General features: G+C 39.8%; 1 protein-coding gene across 1 annotated transcript in view; it reads right to left on the bottom strand.

Annotated features, from left to right (window-relative positions):
- The window catches only part of Lrrk2 (leucine rich repeat kinase 2), a 129,807-nt gene that overhangs the window by 74,444 nt on the left and 34,612 nt on the right, over positions 1-20,751 (bottom strand). The window contains exons 13-22 of the mRNA XM_051160232.1: positions 19,341-19,465; positions 15,661-15,767; positions 10,040-10,184; positions 9,784-9,923; positions 7,658-7,786; positions 7,414-7,584; positions 6,481-6,739; positions 3,709-3,897; positions 2,752-2,870; positions 143-212 (exon numbers count right to left, since the gene is read on the bottom strand). Of these exons, the coding sequence (XP_051016189.1) occupies positions 143-212; positions 2,752-2,870; positions 3,709-3,897; positions 6,481-6,739; positions 7,414-7,584; positions 7,658-7,786; positions 9,784-9,923; positions 10,040-10,184; positions 15,661-15,767; positions 19,341-19,465 (1,454 nt within the window). The remainder of the gene's footprint in view (positions 1-142; positions 213-2,751; positions 2,871-3,708; positions 3,898-6,480; positions 6,740-7,413; positions 7,585-7,657; positions 7,787-9,783; positions 9,924-10,039; positions 10,185-15,660; positions 15,768-19,340; positions 19,466-20,751) is intronic.

Here is a 20,751-nt window from a genome sequence, read left to right as displayed (position 1 = left end):
TGTGATCGTTAGGTAAATACATATGAAAATTGTGTAAGCTCAAATAGGCAGCAAGAAAACTTAAATAATCAAAGCAAATTAAACAAAACAACCGATTGTGCCTCAAAAATCTATGTAACTGAAGTTGCTTGCTAATACTCACTGAGAGACTCATCTGAAGACAGCATCTTTCTTTTCTGTCTCAGTAAATCTTCATGATCAAAAATGGGACCCTATAAAATAAACAATGACATAAATAAAATTGCATTTTATGTCATTTTTATTTTGAGAAGAGAACATTTTATATAGAAGCAACTAAGAAATAAAAGTAGAAAAATGGAGTTCACAACTATTGAGGAAATAGGCAGGAACAGTGAGCTAAAAAAATGAAGAGAAAATAAAACTGTTGATTTTACTGCTCAAATAGCCCATGTATCGATACGTTCTCTTTTGTTTCATGTACTTATAAAAGGGTTATAGTCTATGATCCAGATTTTCCCAGCACCTGGGACCCTCCAGACTTGGCCTTTTGAGTGCTGGGACTTTAGAAGAGTCGCCAGACTCTGTCCCTAAGGTTTAAGTATAAGGAAATGGAAAGGCTGAATTTGAGGCAGAAAGCTTTACACATTAAACTCTGTCAGCTAACTGAAGTGTATTTGTAACTACTAATGGAAATTATTATTGCCAAATACAAAACACCGTGACCTAATTTATCTTATTTGGCTACAGTGTCTCACTGTACTTATCTTCATAAATAAACTTTAAAAAATAACTTGGGTTTTTTTTTTGTTGTTGTTGTTTAATTTTATTTTTAGTTGGTACATTATTTACTGGGCACAATAAGATAATACGCACATATTAAACACTGAGCAAATCTCTTGGGGGATCTCAAAGGCTGATCTTATAGAAATAAAGAATAGGCATGTTTATATCCATAGATATCTCAGCTTTCTTCAGACAACCTTCTTTTTCTACTTATTAATTTTGTGTGATATATGTAAGGTGGGAGTTCACATGCCCTGACATGTGTGTGGAGGTCAGAGTACAGCTGCACGGAGCTGGCTCTCTCCTTCCATCTTTGTTTGAGTCTCAAAGACTGTAGTCAGCAGGATGGTATGCAGTCTTTTTATCCGCTGGACATCTCGGACCTGAGATGTGGCAGGTGATGGCTTACAATACAGCACTGAGACTACGAGTTGGTGGAGTTCCCTGTCCTAAACAGGGCTTCTACGCTTGCCCTCTCCATGGCTGGGGGCACACTTTGGAAGGGGGTGTAGGTAGGCAGAAAGAACAAAGGAGTTGGAGAATGGGGAAGTTTGTTTCAAAAGAATACCTTCTTGGCCTGATGCAGCCATTGCATTTGTGAACACACTGTGCTGTGGTTGACCACATAAGACATACACAAAACAGGGCCTGCCAACATTTCATCATTGAAGGGCTCATGAGGCACAACCCATCCCCGAGGGACTACTGGTGGTTAATGGTGACTAGAGGAAGGGGTGTAGGTTCCTTAAGTGGTGTAGTCACTACTAGGTTGCCCATGTTCCGGTACATAAGTTCATAAACAAGCTCCTGTAAGCAGCCATAATTAAACTCAGTGGGAAACACACACACACACACACACACACACACACACACACACACACACACACACACGTTCATGCACACACATAGGCATGACATACATACACAAGACACGAAAGGAGGAGAGGGGTTTGTTGGGAAGAATTTTAGCAGGAGGGAGTTGGGAGAAGGAAACAAGGGTTAAAATGACTTAAGTTCATTTTATTTATGTTACAACTGTCAGAAAAAGAAAAACAATAAGGAAATAAGTAAAGAGTAAAACAGAGGCTTCCAGAATGTGGGCACAGAATAGGAAGGCAAGTGTGGCTGTGCTAACTAACACCCCATTGTATGCTTTTGGGGAGGATCTTTGAAAATACATAGCCTCTAGCACCATATTAATAATTACTTCTAAATTAGTTATGCAACTTTTCATCTTCATAAACCAAAATAAAATTCTCAGAAGGATTAAATCTGAAAATATAGTACATTTAAAAATTCTTGGGGGCTGGAGAGACGGCTCGGAGGTTAAGAGCACAGTCTGTTCTTCCAAAGGTCCTGAGTTCAATTCCCAGCAACCACATGGTGGCTCACAACCATCTACAATGAGATCTGGTGCCCTCTTCTGGCCTACTGGCTCACATGCAGGCAGAATATGTATAAACAATAATTAAATAAATCTTTAAAAATTTTTAAGAATATTTCAAACAAGACTTTGCGTTTAAACTGTTCAGAGAAAGGGAGGCTACTGTGCCTCTGTCCCAGCTAGTAGTATGCCCAATTATGTAAGACGGACATGTTTATTTTACTATGATTTAATATGCCGTGTATATTATATACAATTAAGGTAAGCTAAGGACTATTTCCGTAAAAAATGATTTTTAAAGTTCAATACTGCATTATGATCAAAATTCAGGCACAAGTTAGCATTAATCATTCAAAGTAAACCTAAAAATAGTGTAACTGTCAATAATCAAGTGTCTCATGAAATGTGAATCTCTCTACTTTTCATAAAAAATACCAGTGGTGTGTGTGTGTGTGTGTGTGTGTGTGTGTGTGTGTGTGTGTGTGTAAATCTAAGATAAGCTATACATTAATATGTTTTTAATATGTATTCATCTGTATATCAATCACACCAAGCTTTGCTGGAGTTCAGTTATCAAGAGAATGTCAGGACCAAACATTTATCATAGCCACCATGTCACTTACCACGGAACTTGGATGCCTCTGCGCATTTGGCGAGCTACGCTGCAAAGCCGAATCTCTGTGAAATTCTCCTACGCTGATTGAATTCGACTTCCTTTTCACGAGAAACGAGCTCCCACTGCCTATTTTGAAATGAAAGAACAACAATAGAGCGCGGAAGAAGAGTTGAGTGCCGTAACTTGGTCACAAAAGGTTAAATATTTTCATCAATAGAAACTCCACCGGCACAAGGGTGAAGACTGCTTTTCACACAGACAGGAGGGCCAGAGCTTGAAACCTGGTGGCCCCTAAGTCATGTGATCCTGAACACATGTGTAACCCCAGCACTGACCGGCAGGGGGCAGACACAAGAGGGTGTGGTGGGGCTCACTGGCTGCCAGCTTACTGCAAAAACTAAACTCCAAGCTCAGGGATGCGATATCCTGCTTCCAAGAACTAAGGCAAAACTGTGTCCTCTTGGAACCACACACCCATGCATACAACATACACACATGCACACACACACAAGAAACCTTTGAACCTGAGAATAAAAATTGTAAGCTATGTTGGCTTTTCAGTTAAAAATCAGCGAGTGCTTTCTTCCTTGGTGTATATTGATTGTATGGATACACGTGGCAAACTCAACAAGGAACACTGAATAAACAGTAAGCAAACCCATGTCTCGGAGTTGAAGAAAAAGCCAAGAAAACCAACAGTCACACATATAACAATAAACAGTGCAGGAATCAAAGAAAGAAAGAACAAAAGTAAGGTCAATTTTTTTTTTTTTTTCCATTTCTACACCGAGTCCTCTGGCTCACAACGGGAGGCACAGGACAGTTTGTTGCGCCATTGCTTTAAATGCAGCACATTTTTTCCCATTCCCCCAAATGAGTTAAAGCAGGTTTCGTGTGAGTTCTCAGTGTTCGGGGACAGTGTGCAGATGGGAGCAAGAGTGAATCTTTTGTTTAAAACGGGTACCTTCACTGTCCAGGTCATCACTTTGGCCAAACACACTGTCCATAGAGGAGTCGGGAATGAAGGTCCATTCACCAAATTTCGCCAATGCATCTTCAGAAAAGTTGCCGTCGTTGCCCGAGGCCACTCCCTCTTGCAGAGTACTTTTCATCTGATATCGGAGGACTTTTCTCGCTAGCACAGCTCCCGTGTCTAAAATTAAGGCAACCGGCCACTTGGAAATCAATAATTACACAACCTAAACATGCCTTACCCATGATCCTTATAGACATCTCAAGCTTTTAGAGATTTTTTTTTTCTTCCAGAATGACTTCACTGCATACAATTATAGCGCATATTGTGCAAGGCCCATGATAATCTTCTCTGTATCGTTCCAAGTTTTGTTATTTATGCTGCTGCTATATGAAGCCTGGGCATAAATGATCTCTTTCGGCCACTATAAAACTGACTTTATTCAGGGAAGGGTTGGGACTGTAAAGCCAGACAGGGATGTGCGATGGCACTTGCAAGCTGGGTAAGTTTTCTAAGGACCAAAACCAGCTCACCTGGAACTTGCTGGTGGCATGTTCAGCAAAGGATAATAGAAAAAAAAATTAAATAACATTATGCTTACAAAAAGTATTAATGAGTCAAATTTGTCCAGTGGCTTGTATGATATAATTTTTAAATTAATACATGCTGGCTAATTTTATGCCAACTTGACACAAGTTAGAGTCATCTGAGGGGAGTGAACCTCAAATGAAATATCACCTCAGTAAGACTGAGCTGTAAGAAAGCCTTTTAAGGTGCTTTGGGGTTTTGTTCTTTTTTTTTTTTTTTTTTTTACTACTTTCACTTTTTTATAATTTATTCACATTATATCCCGGTTGTCACCCCTCCTTCATGTCCTGTTCCCATCCTCCCTCTCTCATCCTCCCATCCCCCTTCTCTATTCCTCTGAAAGGGAGAGCCCTCCTCCCCTACCATCTGACCCCAGCCTATCAGGTCTCATTAGGAATGCCTGCATCCTCTTCCTCTGTGGCCCAGCAAGGCCACCTCCCCCAACTAGAGGAAGTGAACAAATAGTTGGGCACCAGAGTCCATGTCAAAGATAGCCCCTAGGGACACTTTCTTAATCAGTGATTGATATGGGGGCAGCCTATTCTGGGAAGTACCATCCCTGGCCTGGTTGGTGGTCCTACATGCTATACAAAAGCAAGCTGAAAGGCGTGAGGAATAAGCCATTAAAGGGCACTACTCCTCCATGGCCTTTGAATCAGCTCCTGCCTACAGGTTCCTGCCTTGGCAGGCTTCAGTGGAAATAAACCCTTTCCTCCCTGGGCTGTTCTCAATGAATTTCATCAGAAAAATATTAACCCTAACACAACACTCTTCTCAAATTTTCATTACATCTTATTTTCATTTTACATTAAGAAGAAATATGCTGGCAGTCACCACTGAGCTACAGATACACCTAGAAGGTTTCTTCAGATATTACTCCCATGACTCACATAATAAATACAATGTGTGAGTCAGTCTAATAGAACGTAATATTTCAATGTTATGAATCCAAAATTTTCCTTTAGACAAACCACCAATGAAATCACGATTGTCATCTTCCAGTGAAATAACATTTACACTTTTTAAATCAAGACTTGCCAATGTAAGATCTTCATACAGAATTAAAGGAGCACAAAATCTCTAGCCAGGGTCACAGCCCCATTATGTCAGAAACCGGAGAACAAAGATGGATACAGTGGCTTATCCCAGAGCTTAGAAGGTGAGTTTGCTGCAAGTTCAAGTCCTACTTGCTGTACTTAGAGACTTTGAGTCATCCAGGGCTACAAAGAGAGACCCTGAAGAGAAGGACATAAAGAATTGGGCAGAAGAAAATAGAAGATAGAAGAAAAGAAATGAAGAGAGAAGAGGAGGAGACAGAGGAAGGGAGGGTAGCTGTGGGGAGGGAAGAGGAGAGGAGAGGCAACAGTTGTAAAACTATTTTCTGATGCAGTGTTTTCTTTTCACATACGTGTGATTCACACAACTCAACAGAATTTTCAGCAATCAAAACACTGTTGGACTGCACAGTTTTTAATGCTTTATTGACAGGTTCACACTCTACCGCCCTGGCTGGCCTCATGATCACCCTGTCTGGGCCTGTTGGGTGCGTTTCTACCCACATTTAAGTTTGCTGCCTGCAAAGGATTCACCAAATGGGTTTCTTATGGTTTGTTTTGTTTCTCTCTCTTCCCCCTAATCTTTTGCTTTTATTAATCCTTCTAATGTACATCTTCATGCATCAAACAATCTGTACCCTGGATCTCTAATAACACACCATGAGTAAAAGCGTATTTTCCTATACAAATAGAAAATTGTATATATTAGATTTACAAAAAAATCCAAACGTATGTACATTAACTCAAAATGCCAACAGACAAAGCAGAATGTCCTCAGAAAGAACAATTTTAATTACTGTTAATATGTGAGGTGCTTTCTATAATATATCCTCTCAATATCATTTACTACCAAGTTATCATGGCAAATTTATGAATAGCCGGTGATCATATATTTTATGCAAAGCAGCCCAACAGTGGACAAAACTAACTTTGACTTCAGCATGGGTATAATCTACTAAAAAGATTGTAAAGAGAACTAATACAAAGACTGCCATGATGAGTGAGTACAGTAGACCGTGGCATGGTGCTTGCCTACCATGTACCGTCCTAGGTTCAGAATAATATACTATTAATTGTACTTAGAAGAAGAGTTACATTAAACATTCTTATTGATACTTACTTGTTTGTTTCCTTAAATTAGATGACTTGTCTGGAAATAAAGGGCCAAGCCAAGAAGGATCAACTTTCCCTATGCCAAAGCCTCCAAGGCAAATGCTGTTGTTGGCCAGGTCCAGGGCGAGCCTCCTCAGGAGCAAGCTGATGACCTGGCTGTCACCCTTTTGGATGCTTACTGTCAGTGCTTTCCGTGCATCCTGCTCACGGCATCCACCATTAAGCAATAGTTCCACCAGTTTTGGACTGCTCTCTTTCTCGCATACCTAGTTTTTACCAAAAAAAAAAAAAAAAAGTGGGGGGGGGGAGTGGGGGAGGCAGAGGGAGTGAACACAAAGCTTGCATTTCTTCTCTTTGGCCAGACAAAATAATGGAGCTTGCTATGGTTATTCTTCATACCTCAGATTTAGGTTGAAATTTTATGAGGCAACTCAAAACTCATTCTTGCCATAGACCAGTGACATAAAATGAAATTATGGCCTCAGATATAAGACTAGCCTAAATCAAACCCTCTGGAAGTGGCCAGTGAGAGGTCTGAAGAGACGTCATCACACCCTTCCCATCCCATCAGGGGCTGGATAATGAACGTTGCTCACGCTGACTGGCCACGTGCCTTCATGACCACCATCAGCCTTTCATATTTTCCTCCGGCATCATCAAGTTCTCAAAAAGTATAGTACTGTCAATGTCCTCTTTAGTCTGGGGGATGCAACCTCTTGGTAAATGAATAAACCCATTTTGCATCAGCACAACATAAGGTGCGTTCAGAAAGTCTATGTATGGTGTCATTATCTGCTATGCAATAAATATTGCCGTAATGTGAATTGTACAATAGATAATTTTTTTCAATAAATCTGTTATTTTAAAGAGGGGACAAGTTGCAAGAGGAGCAAGAAGAGTAATACTGAAGATGATCAGAAGTGAGGCCTGGAATAGTTACCTGATGGATTAAAGAAGTGGCCCCCTTCACTTGATTGACATCCGCTCCCAACAGAAGCAAACATTCAACCATAATGCTGTTATTCTGATCGCAGGCTCTCTCTAGCAACATGGTTTTCAACTCATCGTCCACAGCCAGTTTTGCGAAGCATTTGCAGCACAGGTTGAGGAACTGGGAAGAATGGAAATGAGAATGAGAGGCAGCTGGAGGGCTAAAGCTTAGCCCACAGGCAGCAAAGCCATACCTGCTCATCCTTCTGTTCCACGATGCTGGACGACATCTGATGAAATATCACCAGGTCAAAGGAATAGTGCACTAGAAGCTTGGAGAAGGATGCTGACAATTCAAATATTGCCAAGATTGTCCGCAGTCCCTGAAAGTGCGAGCAAAAATAATAGTGAATAATATAAGCAATTATATAGCATCTATCAATCACATATCATATATGATACCGAATACCTAGCTTGCTCATTTAACTAAGTAGAGAGGCTTGGATTTGTACCTGACAGCTGTAAACCTTGAAACAATCATAAACGTCTCCCTCTCTTGGCACTAAGAAATACATTAAGAACGAAGAGAACAAAAGCTAGCTAGCAAACTGTCCTCAAACAAATCAGGAAAAACAATTATTACCCTCAAATTGGGTCACTAAAGATTCCTTTCTGAAACCGCACCCACAGGATGAAAGCTCAGGATTAAAACAGCCGGTGGACCTGGATCCAAACCAGCCCATCTTTATTTAAGGAGTGGACATTAGTCATTAAATTGAGCACTTCTCCTACCTTTCTGTGCCAGCTCCTACACATCTACCTCAGAACCAACCAAGGTCTCCTGATCTCACTGCTAGTTCGTGCATTTGTCTGAAGCTCCAGAGGCAGAATAAGGGGTGTGTTCTTGTGGCAGATTTTGTACAGACAGAAGCTGTGCTTCTTAGAAGCATCTCAAGCTTGTCAAAGCCGGCCGGATCGCTCTGCCCGCACAGTACTTCAAGGAAGGGTCCTTTCCTTGGACAGCTTTAGTGCTGGTGACTGTTATCCGAATCACAAAAGATCGGCCTAATGTCTACAGTATGAACAATCTGTCTACACAGTAAGGTGATTTTACTCTCTTAAGATGTTGAGTTCTACAACTGTGAATACTTGATAAGAAAAGTACATTCTGTTTGTGAGGTTCAGAGATACACGTGGCCCAATGCCTCAAGAGAGGTTCTAAATGTGCCAGTGAGACAGCAGACCTAGGGATGGACATTTGCAGGAAACACTTTCCACTCTGCACACACCAGATAACATAGGGTGGGAAGCCTTTATTGAGCCTCCTAGTTGGACCTTTATAGCCTCTGCTGTGTAGATCTGAAAACTCACATGCAAAGAATTAATCCATAGTAACTAGACCTCAAACCATACAGTCATGTCCTTCCCGTAGATGACTTTTAACCAGTTCTGCAAGGGCTTTAACCGGTTTAGAGTAAAGCGCTTCCCAAAGCACAGCTTTTACAATACATTCCTGCTCAGATCAAAGAAGGAAGCATCCTTGGTACTTTACAATGAAGAAAATGCTTTGCCTGCATACGTGACTTACTGAGAATATCTGTGCAATGCTTACAGCCTAGATATTTTTATTGGTCAACTTGGTACTGTCAATTTTGTCTTCACTGACAAAATGAGATTCATTAAAGATGCAAAATTGATTACCAGAAATCTGAAACCAAGACAGAAGTTTTGACGTATTCACTTGGCTAAGATTTACAAAAAGAAATGACATGATTCATTTCTGTAGCCGAAAACGGTCTCACCACTTTATGAGTCGCAAACTCGAGTGCTGAAATAACTTTCTCTCCTCAGCTTCCAGAATAGCTAGAGCTATGTGTACATATACACCCAGTAACAATTTATTTCTTACTCCATGCTGAATCAACCTTACATCCTCTTTCAAGCTTTGTAACGACAATTATTATACATTTGCTTTAAATATAGCTTGGTGAAGATTATATAAAATCTTCAATTTAGGGGAAAAATCAAGAAGCAAACTGACTAGATGTAAAAGCATTTCATCATAAGTCACAGAGGGCAGCTATCTTTAGAATAATAATAACTTGTATTTGTCCAAAATCTAAGCAAAAACAACACAAATATCAGCTACTGGCATTTCTTTGGCATTTTTATGGGATGGTCAGAAGGCAAGCAAATGCACTGACTTTTGAGATCTAATAATAAACACTGAATCTTTATAGTCAATACAATTTTCTGCACCTTCTATAATTAAAATGCTACAAAATGAGAAATGGTTTTAATTAGCTAGACTATCATGTTGGTGTACAGGAACACAGTCGGGGATTCTGCTTAAGCTCCCAGTTCCCTCAAGTATACTCACTGTAGTCTGCACTTCAGAAATATCTTTAAATCGCTGTAAACTGGAAACCAGAATTTTTGCCAGGAGATGCCCTGTCCCTATGCAGAAATTCTTCTTTGTAATCAAGCATCCCATAAGATGTAAGCCGAGACACTGAATTTCTAAAATAAAATTTAAAAAAAATAACAACAGTAGTTCGTTGAAGCACCTAACTGCAGGAAGGAATCAAAGAGAACTAACTCACAGCCAATGGGTCTAAAGCTCCATCTGTACCAACCTTGGTCGTCTGGATACATCTGCAAAGTGTGAAGAACCGAGTCAACGGCACCATGCAGGGACAACATCTCTAAGGCATCAGGAAGATGTACTACAGAAGAAATAACTCTCAATCCACATTTCTGAATCCCAGGATTGCCAATGAACTAAAATCAAAAGGAGTTTAAGGACAGTTACTGTTTGCAAATAAGGTGTTAATACATGCCTCAATCAAAACAAGCTACAGACTGGTAAAGCCTAATTGCAAGTCTGGGCATGCAGCCTATGTGGTAGAGTGGTTGCCTACCATGAAAAGACTTACATTTGAACCCCAGTAAAGAAAACTAGGCATGCGGTACACACCTGTAAACTCAGCACTTGGGAGATAGAGGCAGGAGGACCAGAAATTCAATGTCATCTCCAGTTAAATAATATCAGGACAGTCATGGGATTCATGAGACCCAACCTCAAGAACAAAACATAACTGATGGGGTCAAATACAAATTCCTATCCTTATTTCTGTCTTCTAGGCTATTAATTATTTGTATGTATCAAGAGTAAACCTTTTAACCTTTAAGTGCTTATTCTGGGTCAAGTACCACACTAAATACACACATCCCAGAATAATCAGATTAAGTCCATGTTAGCAGCGTTCTCAAACATGCACTGGAGAAATGAAAGCTTCGGTGGTCCATGCTGATATAGAAAACTTGAGATATATATATATATATATATATATATATATATATGTGCATAAGATGGCAAGTTGGCACTTGTATCTCATCCTCTGCACTTCTAATAGAGCCTGAGTTCACTGGGGTTAGAAAGATCAAGCCCTACAGAGGGCATGTCACAGGATGAGACCAAGCCAGGGCTATTCCTGCTGCCAAGCAATAAGTAAGTTTAACCAGTTTGCAGTCCTGTCTCTCACCACTGGCAGCTCTAAGAGAGCTTGACTCCAAGGGTCTCATGGACTTTATTTCCTTTCTTCCTTTCAAAGTATGGGGAGCAATAGATGTCAAACTTCAAAGGTGTGTGTTTAAGCTTAAATCACACGGCTTCTGTATCAGGCATAGGCCTGGAATATTAATATGCCTGTCTTAGAGACTTAGATTTTAATCACCACATTTCTTCCTTCATCAAGGTTTCCACCAATAATTTGAGATATATGGGTATCTTGATGGAATATAGTTCTTTTTCAAGGACAAGCAATCCTTTCAGAGGAAAGAGACAGCATGCATACTGACAGCCACATCCCTACATGCCCACTTTCAGTGCCAGTGGTATGTATCTAGCCATGGCTCTCTCTGGCTCTTCCCACTTGGACATTGCTGTCCCACCTCTACAACAATGTGACTATTCAACTTACAGCATTTCTTTCTAAGATGACCACAATGTCTTTCTCAGGAGTGTATTTCCCACAGGTACGTCACGCAAATACTTGTTTTTGGTATCTCCATCTTCAAATCTAGTTCCCCCCACCACTGCTACAGGTCAACGCTGAGATAGCTACAAGCCAGATCACAAACTCTGGTGCAGCCTCCATGGTCACAGGCTTCTACCTCCAGCCTCAGCTTGTCTGTAATCAGTCAATAGATTTTCACCCTTCCCTCCACGATCTCTCAGTTGTCTTTACTTAGCATTTTGTTCCCCACAGAGAACGGAGACACAGTCAGCTTCTTTTTCTCTTCCATATCCTCTACCACAAGCTGCTCAGTTTGTCATCGCTTCCTGTATCATTTAATCAAAACACTTTCACCGTGTCTCCTTGGGAATCTTGTTTTTGACAGTTATGAGCATCTCATTCTTTCTCTGCGTAGTAATAACCACATTATCTTTGCAGCCTATCAGGTGTGTGTTATATTAGGTGAATCTGAAGACCACAAATAAAGAATGGAATGATATCAACTCCAAGTGGTAAAGGATCATTGCAGGAATATAAGTGCGATCTTGCCATGTGAATGAGGAGAGATGTTTGGTGCTGAATTTGCATACTGCGCTCTAGTACAACCTTACAATGTAGAACTTTAGGATCATGGATAACTCTGCCCATGCAATCACCATGGACTGACAGTGCAAGCCAGGCTAAAATGCTCATCAGAAAGAAAGCATGAGTTAAGGCAAAGGAAAGTTTCCTTTTTCACTCACTCCTAAATCTATTAATAGGAAAGTCTACACCCACTACCTCCATATTCTTGCTACCCTTTAATTTTATATAATCAGACTTCTCTCTTAACTACTCTAAATTAAAAGCATTTAAAGAAAAAAAGTTCCCTAACAACTTAATTGCGGCCTTCCCACACTCGCTGATTTCCAAAGACATGGTAGTCTATGCCATGCTCAAACTTTAAAGCCACCCAGTTATGCGTCTTCTTTATCTCTTCCTGAAACTCCAAGTGGCACAAAATCCCATTCTGCACACTGTGTTCACAGGTGAAATCAGTACATTAGCACAGCTGCACCACACATCAACAACTACCACTCTGGAAGGACAAAAGCTTTAGGTACAAAATTCTTGCTTCTGAGGATTCTGCATATAATTAAGGAATGTTAGGGGGGGTGGTCTTTGCCAGGGAAGAGCACAACAATTGGTCATCCAATACTAAATGGTCATTCTTGAAAGCATACATTACAGACTAAGCAGGATACACACATACATACATATACATACATATATATATATATATATATATATATATATACACACATACACACACACACGTAATAACAATTAATGAAAAAAGAGGCCATTGATTTGGAATAGAACAAGGAGGAATATATTGGAAGATCTGGAAGATGGAAAAGAAAAAGAAATGCTATAACTATATTATAATCTCAAGAAATAGAAATAATTTTAAATTTGAAAAGAAGTAATATATAATACGATTATCATATATCATATCATATTTCTATGATATTTATAAACCCACAGTGGGCTTGCATTCATTTACCTAATTCTGCATCTTGAAAACAGTATTTATTGCATTACTGTTCAAATGTGAGTCAAGATTAACTTATTAGTTTCTACTTAGCAAGCGTTTTCCAAACATAAGCTTTGGAGGTGTAACTGAAAGGGTGCCAGCAGACATTAATTAGAAACACGCTCTTAACTACACTCTGCAACATTCAGTCTTCTCAGAGAACTCACAAGTCACTAGCACGGCTTTTCTTAGAAGTCGCAAGCTAGCTCAAGCTAAAGTTGCCTACACCGGACCTTTCTCACTAGCAACTAAGCTGACTCCACAGGGACAGGAGAGCAATTCCTCACAGGATCATGTATGGCTTTGTTTTCATTTCCCATTCTCCATATTCTCTTTTATTTCTCATGTCCTAGCTTTTGATAGAAAAGGTTGCATGTCTGGATTTGTGCCCGCATGCAAACAAGGAGAGCTGATAAATGGAGTGTACCTCACACTATTCTCTTAAACAGCAGAGGATGAAAGCAGAAGAGGCCCACCATAGTATGGCTTCAAGGAAGAGAGCTAAACTGATGAAACAAAACCCATGTTCATAAAGATGCAATTCAAGAAAATTTCCCAGGAAAATAAGGCTGTGCGTGTGGCTAGCTGGTATCAGAATTAGCACTGAGCTGTTCCTTAACAACATGACTGGGCTTCAAGGGAAAGAGTACTTCTGGCATCCAAGAGATACTATCAATTCATGTAAAAGTAAGGGGAAAATTAAGTCTGACTCAGACTTCTCCACTAAGACACCCAGTGTCAGAGCAATGCCTGCAGGCACTCAGCCAAAGAAAAGAAACCCTACATATATCACATTCAGTTAACGTGGTCTTTTCAGGAATTCAAAGATAGGGGGAGGGGATGGCTCAGTAGTTAAGACCACTCACTGCTCTTGCAGAACACCAGAGTTCAGTTCCCAGCACCACAAGGCATCAGGTAGCTTACTCCAGCTTTAGGGAATCTGATACTTTCTTCTGGTCTCCTAGGCCCTTGAGCACAGTTACAGACACACATGAATATACATAAGTAAAAATAAATAAGACATATAAATCTTAAGAGTTCACATATAAAGGTACAAACAAAAATGCAAAACATCAAGGGGACAGAATGTTTGTTAATTTGCTTATTTGTAGCCTTGGCTATCCTCAACTTGCTTTGTAGAACAGGCTGGCCTTGAACTCACTGTGATCCACCTGCCTCTGCCTGGGATCAAAGGCATGCATCACCATACCCAGCTCAGGGGACAAAATTTTTACAAAAATAAGTTCTGTGTAAAGATAAATAGAAAACTTAAATCAAAAGACTTGAGGAAAACAATAAAAATGGAATCAACCTTAGAAAGCATGGGTTTAAAGTTGAATGTGAATACTCTATATTCTGCAAATGTAGAATTAATTAACTTCACAAAACTTGATAAGAAAACAGGTAGAGACAATATAGAAGTGACCACTCCAATCCCTAGACCTTTGTACCCAAGAGGTCAAAAGGCACTGTAAAATCTGATGCTAACATTTAGGGGGCTCGTCCGTTTGCTATCTAAACTCCAGAGGTTAACTGAAGCATGGTAAATAGAGTTGGATTCAGACAAGAAAGCATTGTATGTTGAAAGGAAAGAGAACATGTATAAACTACAATTGAGTGATAGAAAGGAGAAGACATATGGAACAAGAAAAATACCAGCTCCACCAAAACATACACATAGAATGAAAACATAAATTTAAGAAAAACTGACCACTAGAGAATGTCATGGAAAAATCTGTATTTTGACCTGTCAGCGCATTATAGATGCTACCGTGCTACCTTTTAACCTCTACACAGAATTGCCCAATTTGGAAGTAGTATAATTCATTTGTTTGTCATCTGTTGATGGCCACTTTATTATCAACTCAGATTAAATTGAGCCACAGTAAAACTCCTCACATTTTACTGGCTTCTACTTCACTGGGTTCCCTGGGCAAAGAAGCAGGTGTGTCTCTGCAGACACATACATATAGACACAGCCAAGATGTTGAGAGTCTACTTTGTTCCCAGAAGTGACAGTAGACAAACAGACACCTGTGGGATAGATAGATGATCTGTGTACAACTCTGGAGATCCATCATCAAGGGAAGGCCAATGATCCGAGAAAAGGTTACCTTCAGCTTGAATTGTAACATTCTGTTTTTTATATCAAAGCCTCAGCTCACTTTAATAAATACTTTCCTTATCCTCCACTTTGATCAACAGTAGTTGAATCTCAAGTCATAATTATTGATAGTTCTGTTGAGTCACACTAATGATAACTCATCTTAAGAGTAATGAAAATTTACATGGGCATCAGAAATGGCGATGTTCTGTCTGGTGTGTCTCTGCTAGATGGATCTTTTCTCATCTTACCATAAAGGGAGAGTGACTCACTAGAGAGAAAATGGCAGCCAGGTCTAACATCCCAGACCTGGCTCTTTGGTTGACCTTCTGATTGAGCAAAGTCATGTGGCCTTAGTTAGTTGTGTACTTATCTTTCTCTTAATGCATATTTTCTCCACCCCACAATCCCTACTCTAACCCCAGTTCTAACTGCACGACTTCTACCTAGCATGGTAAACAGAGAAAAAGAAAGTAAAACTCAAAGCCCCACCCCTAGGTCTCCAAATATAATAGTCTTACTCATGGCGTGAGGACAGAAAACCCATGTTCAACATACCCTGTTCAGAGCAGCTAGAACCAGCTTGTGGATGTCAGTCCTGAAACACTGTTTTTTGAGCACACTTAGTTTGCATTGAGTGTCATCCATAGATTCGTCTGGTATCCCTAAATTCAAGAACAAATAAGTGACAAACACAGGCAACCCCTTCTCAAATCTATTTAGGCTAAACAAACTGCCACTTGCTCAAAACTAGGATAGTTGGGGTTGGGCTAAGTCCCCAACTTCATGGATCTTTTCATATTCACTTAAAATGTATTTGCATCTCTGCTGCCTTTGCAGCGTCTATGACTGCACAGATTCCTGAAGCTTCTCATCACTCCACAAGCAGAGGTGCCAACCAGAGGCAGTCAAGCTCAGTAGTGAAGTCTTCTGGCCACAGTAACGAGTTGTCACCAGCATCTTCCTGTCATCATGACCAAGGGAACATTGCTGAACTTTCATTTCTGCTCACTGCTTCCTAGAATGGAGATAATTTCCTTTCCATCTAACAGTCTTCACGTTGTGTGCACTGTCAACGACTTAGTGGCCAGACCATAAACTCATCTCTCCATATCTCAAGGGTCCAAGCACTGAGTTTTGGTGTTAACAGTGGATTGGAAGACACTGTTACACCAACATGTGGTAGAGTCAGGCAACATCAGTTGAAATCTTAAAAAAAAATCTCTGTGTCTGTGTACTTTAGTTTCATCATCAGTGTATTACAAAGAAGAATGGTAGAAGCATAGAACAGAGGAGCCAGACAGTAATGCCATGCACATTAATGTGCACATGTGTACTGTGTTTATTAATACATATTTACATGTATACAGTGGGGCCTTAAACCCATCACTTAGAAAGCATCAGTAGCCATCTAGCTGAATATTAACTGGCTATACTGCTCCAGGGTCAGTTTACAATCACACTAAGAGAAAGTACAGCCCTGGAGGAGGGGCAGCTCAGAGGCTGGGAGCACTGCCGCTTCCAGAGGACATGAGCTCAGTGCCCAGGCCCCATGCCAGGCACCTCACAACTGCGTGCCTCTTCTGGTGTCCACAGCCTTGCATGTATATGGTACATTTACACAAACTTGGGGGGCACATGCATACACAGCAAATTTCTAACAGAAAGAATAAACTACATATTCAAAGCATGGTTTTGGAATAAAAGATTGTTGCTATAACAAACGGGCATGGTTCTGAATGGCTTTTGCTGCTTCTTTAAGAGTTTATCCACCCTCAAAAAAAAAACCAAATAAAATAAAATAAAATAAACTGTGAGCACTGAAGACTCCAAGAAAATAATTGGTTAATCTGAGCAGGGTGGCACGGACCTTTAATCCAATCCAAGCACTCTGGAGGCAGAGGCAGTTGAGTTTTTCTGAATTTGAGGCTAGCCTGTTCTACACACTGAGTTCCAAGACAGCCAGGGCTACATAGTGAGATCCTGTCTCAAAAAATTAAAGAGGCAGGAGGCTTATTGTTGTTTTATTTTACTAAATCTACAAAACCCAAAAATTAATAATAAAACTTTAATCAGAATTATATCTTAGCAGTAAGTGATGAACGGGAAATGATAAATTAATTTAAAACATGTAGATAAATCATTGTTTTAATTCAAAAATTCAGGTTTAAAAAATAAAATTAATAAGCAGAGCTCCTTCTTTGAAAACACTTGTTTGACAGAAAAAAAAAAAAAAATCCTGTGAATTCTGAAACAGAAAATACCTACATTACATTACAGAAAATAAAAATACTTGATTTAGTAAACTTTTATTTTATGAGGAATAAATATGAATTTCAAAGAATGTTGGAGCTTTATATAAGAACAACAAAAATATTATTGATCCTTTGCTTATCTCCCAAATTCATTCTCTCTGCATCTGCCCCATCCACTACACCTCACAAGACTGTTATCAACTCCTTATCCAACTTTCCTACATCTAGTTCTTCACCCAGTCACCCTAGATAACACCACCACTGATATGAATTGCGAATGTGGTCACAACATTACAGGCTAGTGGTCTCAATTCTTGATCCATATAAGTAATGTTGTTCATATCGCTCCAAAGTTATTTGCATTATTTCTTGCTTTCAGAGCTGTATGGAATAAGCTCTTGACAAGCGAGTGTGTGTCTGTATATGGTATATATGCACATATATGTATATGAATGCATATATGTGTACATGTTTATGTATATGTATATGTATACGTAAGTATAATTTTAGAGCTATAAAAACAAAAACAAAAGTTTCAAATTAGACTATTCAGAAATCTAAAAGAACTTAAATTCATGGAAATATATACAATCAAAAGGAGAAAATGCACATATATATGAAAATATTTAAAAGCACCAGCTAATCTGGCTCAAACTTACATAATGTGCTTTCTTGATTCAACACAAACGCATTGCTACCAGACTGAAAGTGAATGAGTAGGTTAAACACGGCCCTCTAATTCTTAGTCCTAGTGTGTTCTACTCAAACACGGCCCTCTAATTCTTAGTCCCAGTGTGTTCTACATGTCAGTGGGATGTTAAATACATGCTCACCTCCAATTGCACTACTTCACTTTTCTTCCTCCACATACCTCAGAAACATATCAATTCTATAATTTTATTAGACTTCGGTGGAGGGGACATTTTTCTTTGAAAAAAAAAAAACTTAAAAGTGATACTTCCAAAGTTTTTATGTAAGATTTGGCAAAGAGTAGCAATTCAGGTCAGGCCATTATTAATCTTTCAGAACATCTTAGAGTCTTTAATGTGCTCTAATTGCCTCCCAGGCAAGAGCACCATCATCCAGCGTTACACTTGAGGCCCTTTATTTTCTGCCTCTGTCTGTCCTCCCACTCTCATCCCGTACCATACTCTACCCTTTTTATCCTCACTTACCGCAGACTATGTGAGCACATTTGTTCCTTCTGCCTGAAAACTATTCTTAGCCTCTGACTTGCCCTTCGATTGCAGACACCAAACCCCTGACCTATGTATCACTGAAGACATTAGGTCCGTCAGTGTTCTCATCCTTGTCCTACATTTGTCATAGAAGGTTCTCTCCCTGTGTGGTAATTAGCAGTTAACCTGGCTACAGGACACCAGAAATCCCAGTTTTACTCCCCTTTCATTTATCAATCAACCCATCAAAGCGTCTCGGTGTTCAGAACAGGAAGCGTTTAATAAGCACGTGTTGAAAGAATGTGGGGGCAGGTACGTTAGTGGGAACTGAAGGACAAACAAGGGGACAGCTGGTGAAAGCAGTCATAAGGGTGGTGACAGAAGGAGGTCATGAACGTCAATGAGTAAGGGCAGTGTGGCAATGCCAGAGGAAAGCTAAGTTAACCACAGAGGCAAAGGATGGAAATGAAGCAACAGGGAAGGACGGAAAGAGAGCACTCTGTATTAGCTTAAACTTGGTGGATGGGAAGAGAAATAGCAAAGAAACATCAGAGATGAATTGTCCTTCAAGACAGAAGGCCCACTGTTTACACTGTTTATTTTTTATGTAAATTAAGTGCTAAATAATCTTATGAAGTCATCTCCATCATCCTTTCTCAAGACTTTTATTTCTGGTTTGGCAAAAAGACCTGCATGTGGTTTTCGGAATCTGGTTCTTTAGGCTTTGCCTAGAAAACAATGTTTCGCGAAAATGTAAAACTCCACTGAAGAGGGGATAGGTACAATCAGCAGTTCTGCGACTCACCTGGCACTACAAAATGCAAGAGAGCCCGCAGTGCCTCCAGCTGCACTGACAGAGATGTCTCGTGGGTTTTCATCACACTTAGAATTTTAGGGACCACTGCTGCCATTGTATCCAGGGAAGTGTTACTAGGGATGAAAATTGATGTGTCTATTAGAAAATACAAGCTGGCTTATTTCTACAAACTCCAAACTGAAACGAATGTGGGAAAACAGAGCCAATGTCTTTTTTTACCAGGAAACGCCATAAGGAAATGCATTTGAACCCAACCAAGATTTTGAATGTTTTTAAATTCTGACCTCAAGAACTAGATTTGCAAAAGCCTAGAAATATTTTGATTGAGTTTTATGAAACTAAGACCTTCCTTCTGATCTGTATTTGGATCACTGATAACAGCCTAGAAAGATGGGTGATACATCCCCATTTTCCAGATAAAGAACTTGTTTTTTTGAAGGAGCAAATATTAAAATTCTTTAACTAGAAAGAAGCAAGGCCAGGATTCCTGCATCATACCAAAGTGCTTCTTCTACACTAGCATCTAGATTTCTTATACAGAATTCATTAGCTTTCATTCAACTCTTGGCTTCTTCAAGACATGTGTGCCTCTCTTCTTTCACAGGTGACTAAGCATGCCACTCTGGAAGGCAGTATGGCCTCTTTGCTCATGCAGTGCCTTGCTAACTGAAACTTGTTCACACGTTTCCAATACCATCAAAACTAACACTTAAATATTTCAATTGATTTTTCAAAACAACATTCAAAAAGCAGAAACCTGACAGATACGTTGCATAGGGATAGATTAGCTGCATGTGTGTTGAAGACAACGTAACGCCAGTCTTTACAAGGCTGTAGATACACTGTGCACAATTCCTGTTATTCACAGAGAATAACAGTATTGCTGAGAGCTAGGATGCAAAAAAAAATAAAAAATAAAAGACCTAGGATATATTGACAACTTAAAATGCAACAGGCATTAACCTGATCCTTCATAAACATGAATGTACTTAGTCATTATGTCATAAACTCCTATCTTCTGAAACTGTTATTTGATTGTTTTATTTTATTTCTTTAGAGGAATCCTGAAGCCTACCCATTTGATTGTTGGCTCATATCAGCAATAAAGCCATTAAACTTTCTCTGAGATAAAAATCTCCATTCTAAGAAGAGGCAAAACATCCCATCCTAAAGGAAAGCTCATTAAACCCAGGGAGTAACTCAACTCAAAAGCCTCAAGGTCCCTGAAACTGAGCAGATTCACAGGGCTCCTCCTTCCCCAAGCCTAGAGAAGCTGTAAGGACTGACGAGGGAAGGATCCCTTAAGGCCGCCAAGACCTGGAAAAGACAGGTACCAGCTGAACTGTCCAGAAGACTCTCAGACTAGAACAGCTGCCTAGAAAGGGAATCACATCATCTG

Source organism: Acomys russatus, chromosome 17, assembly GCF_903995435.1.
Source record: "Acomys russatus chromosome 17, mAcoRus1.1, whole genome shotgun sequence".
In the NCBI taxonomy this organism is placed as follows: domain Eukaryota; kingdom Metazoa; phylum Chordata; class Mammalia; order Rodentia; family Muridae; genus Acomys; species Acomys russatus.
The sequence above is the reverse complement of the archived record's forward strand: the minus strand, read 5'-3'. Positions and strand labels throughout refer to the sequence as shown.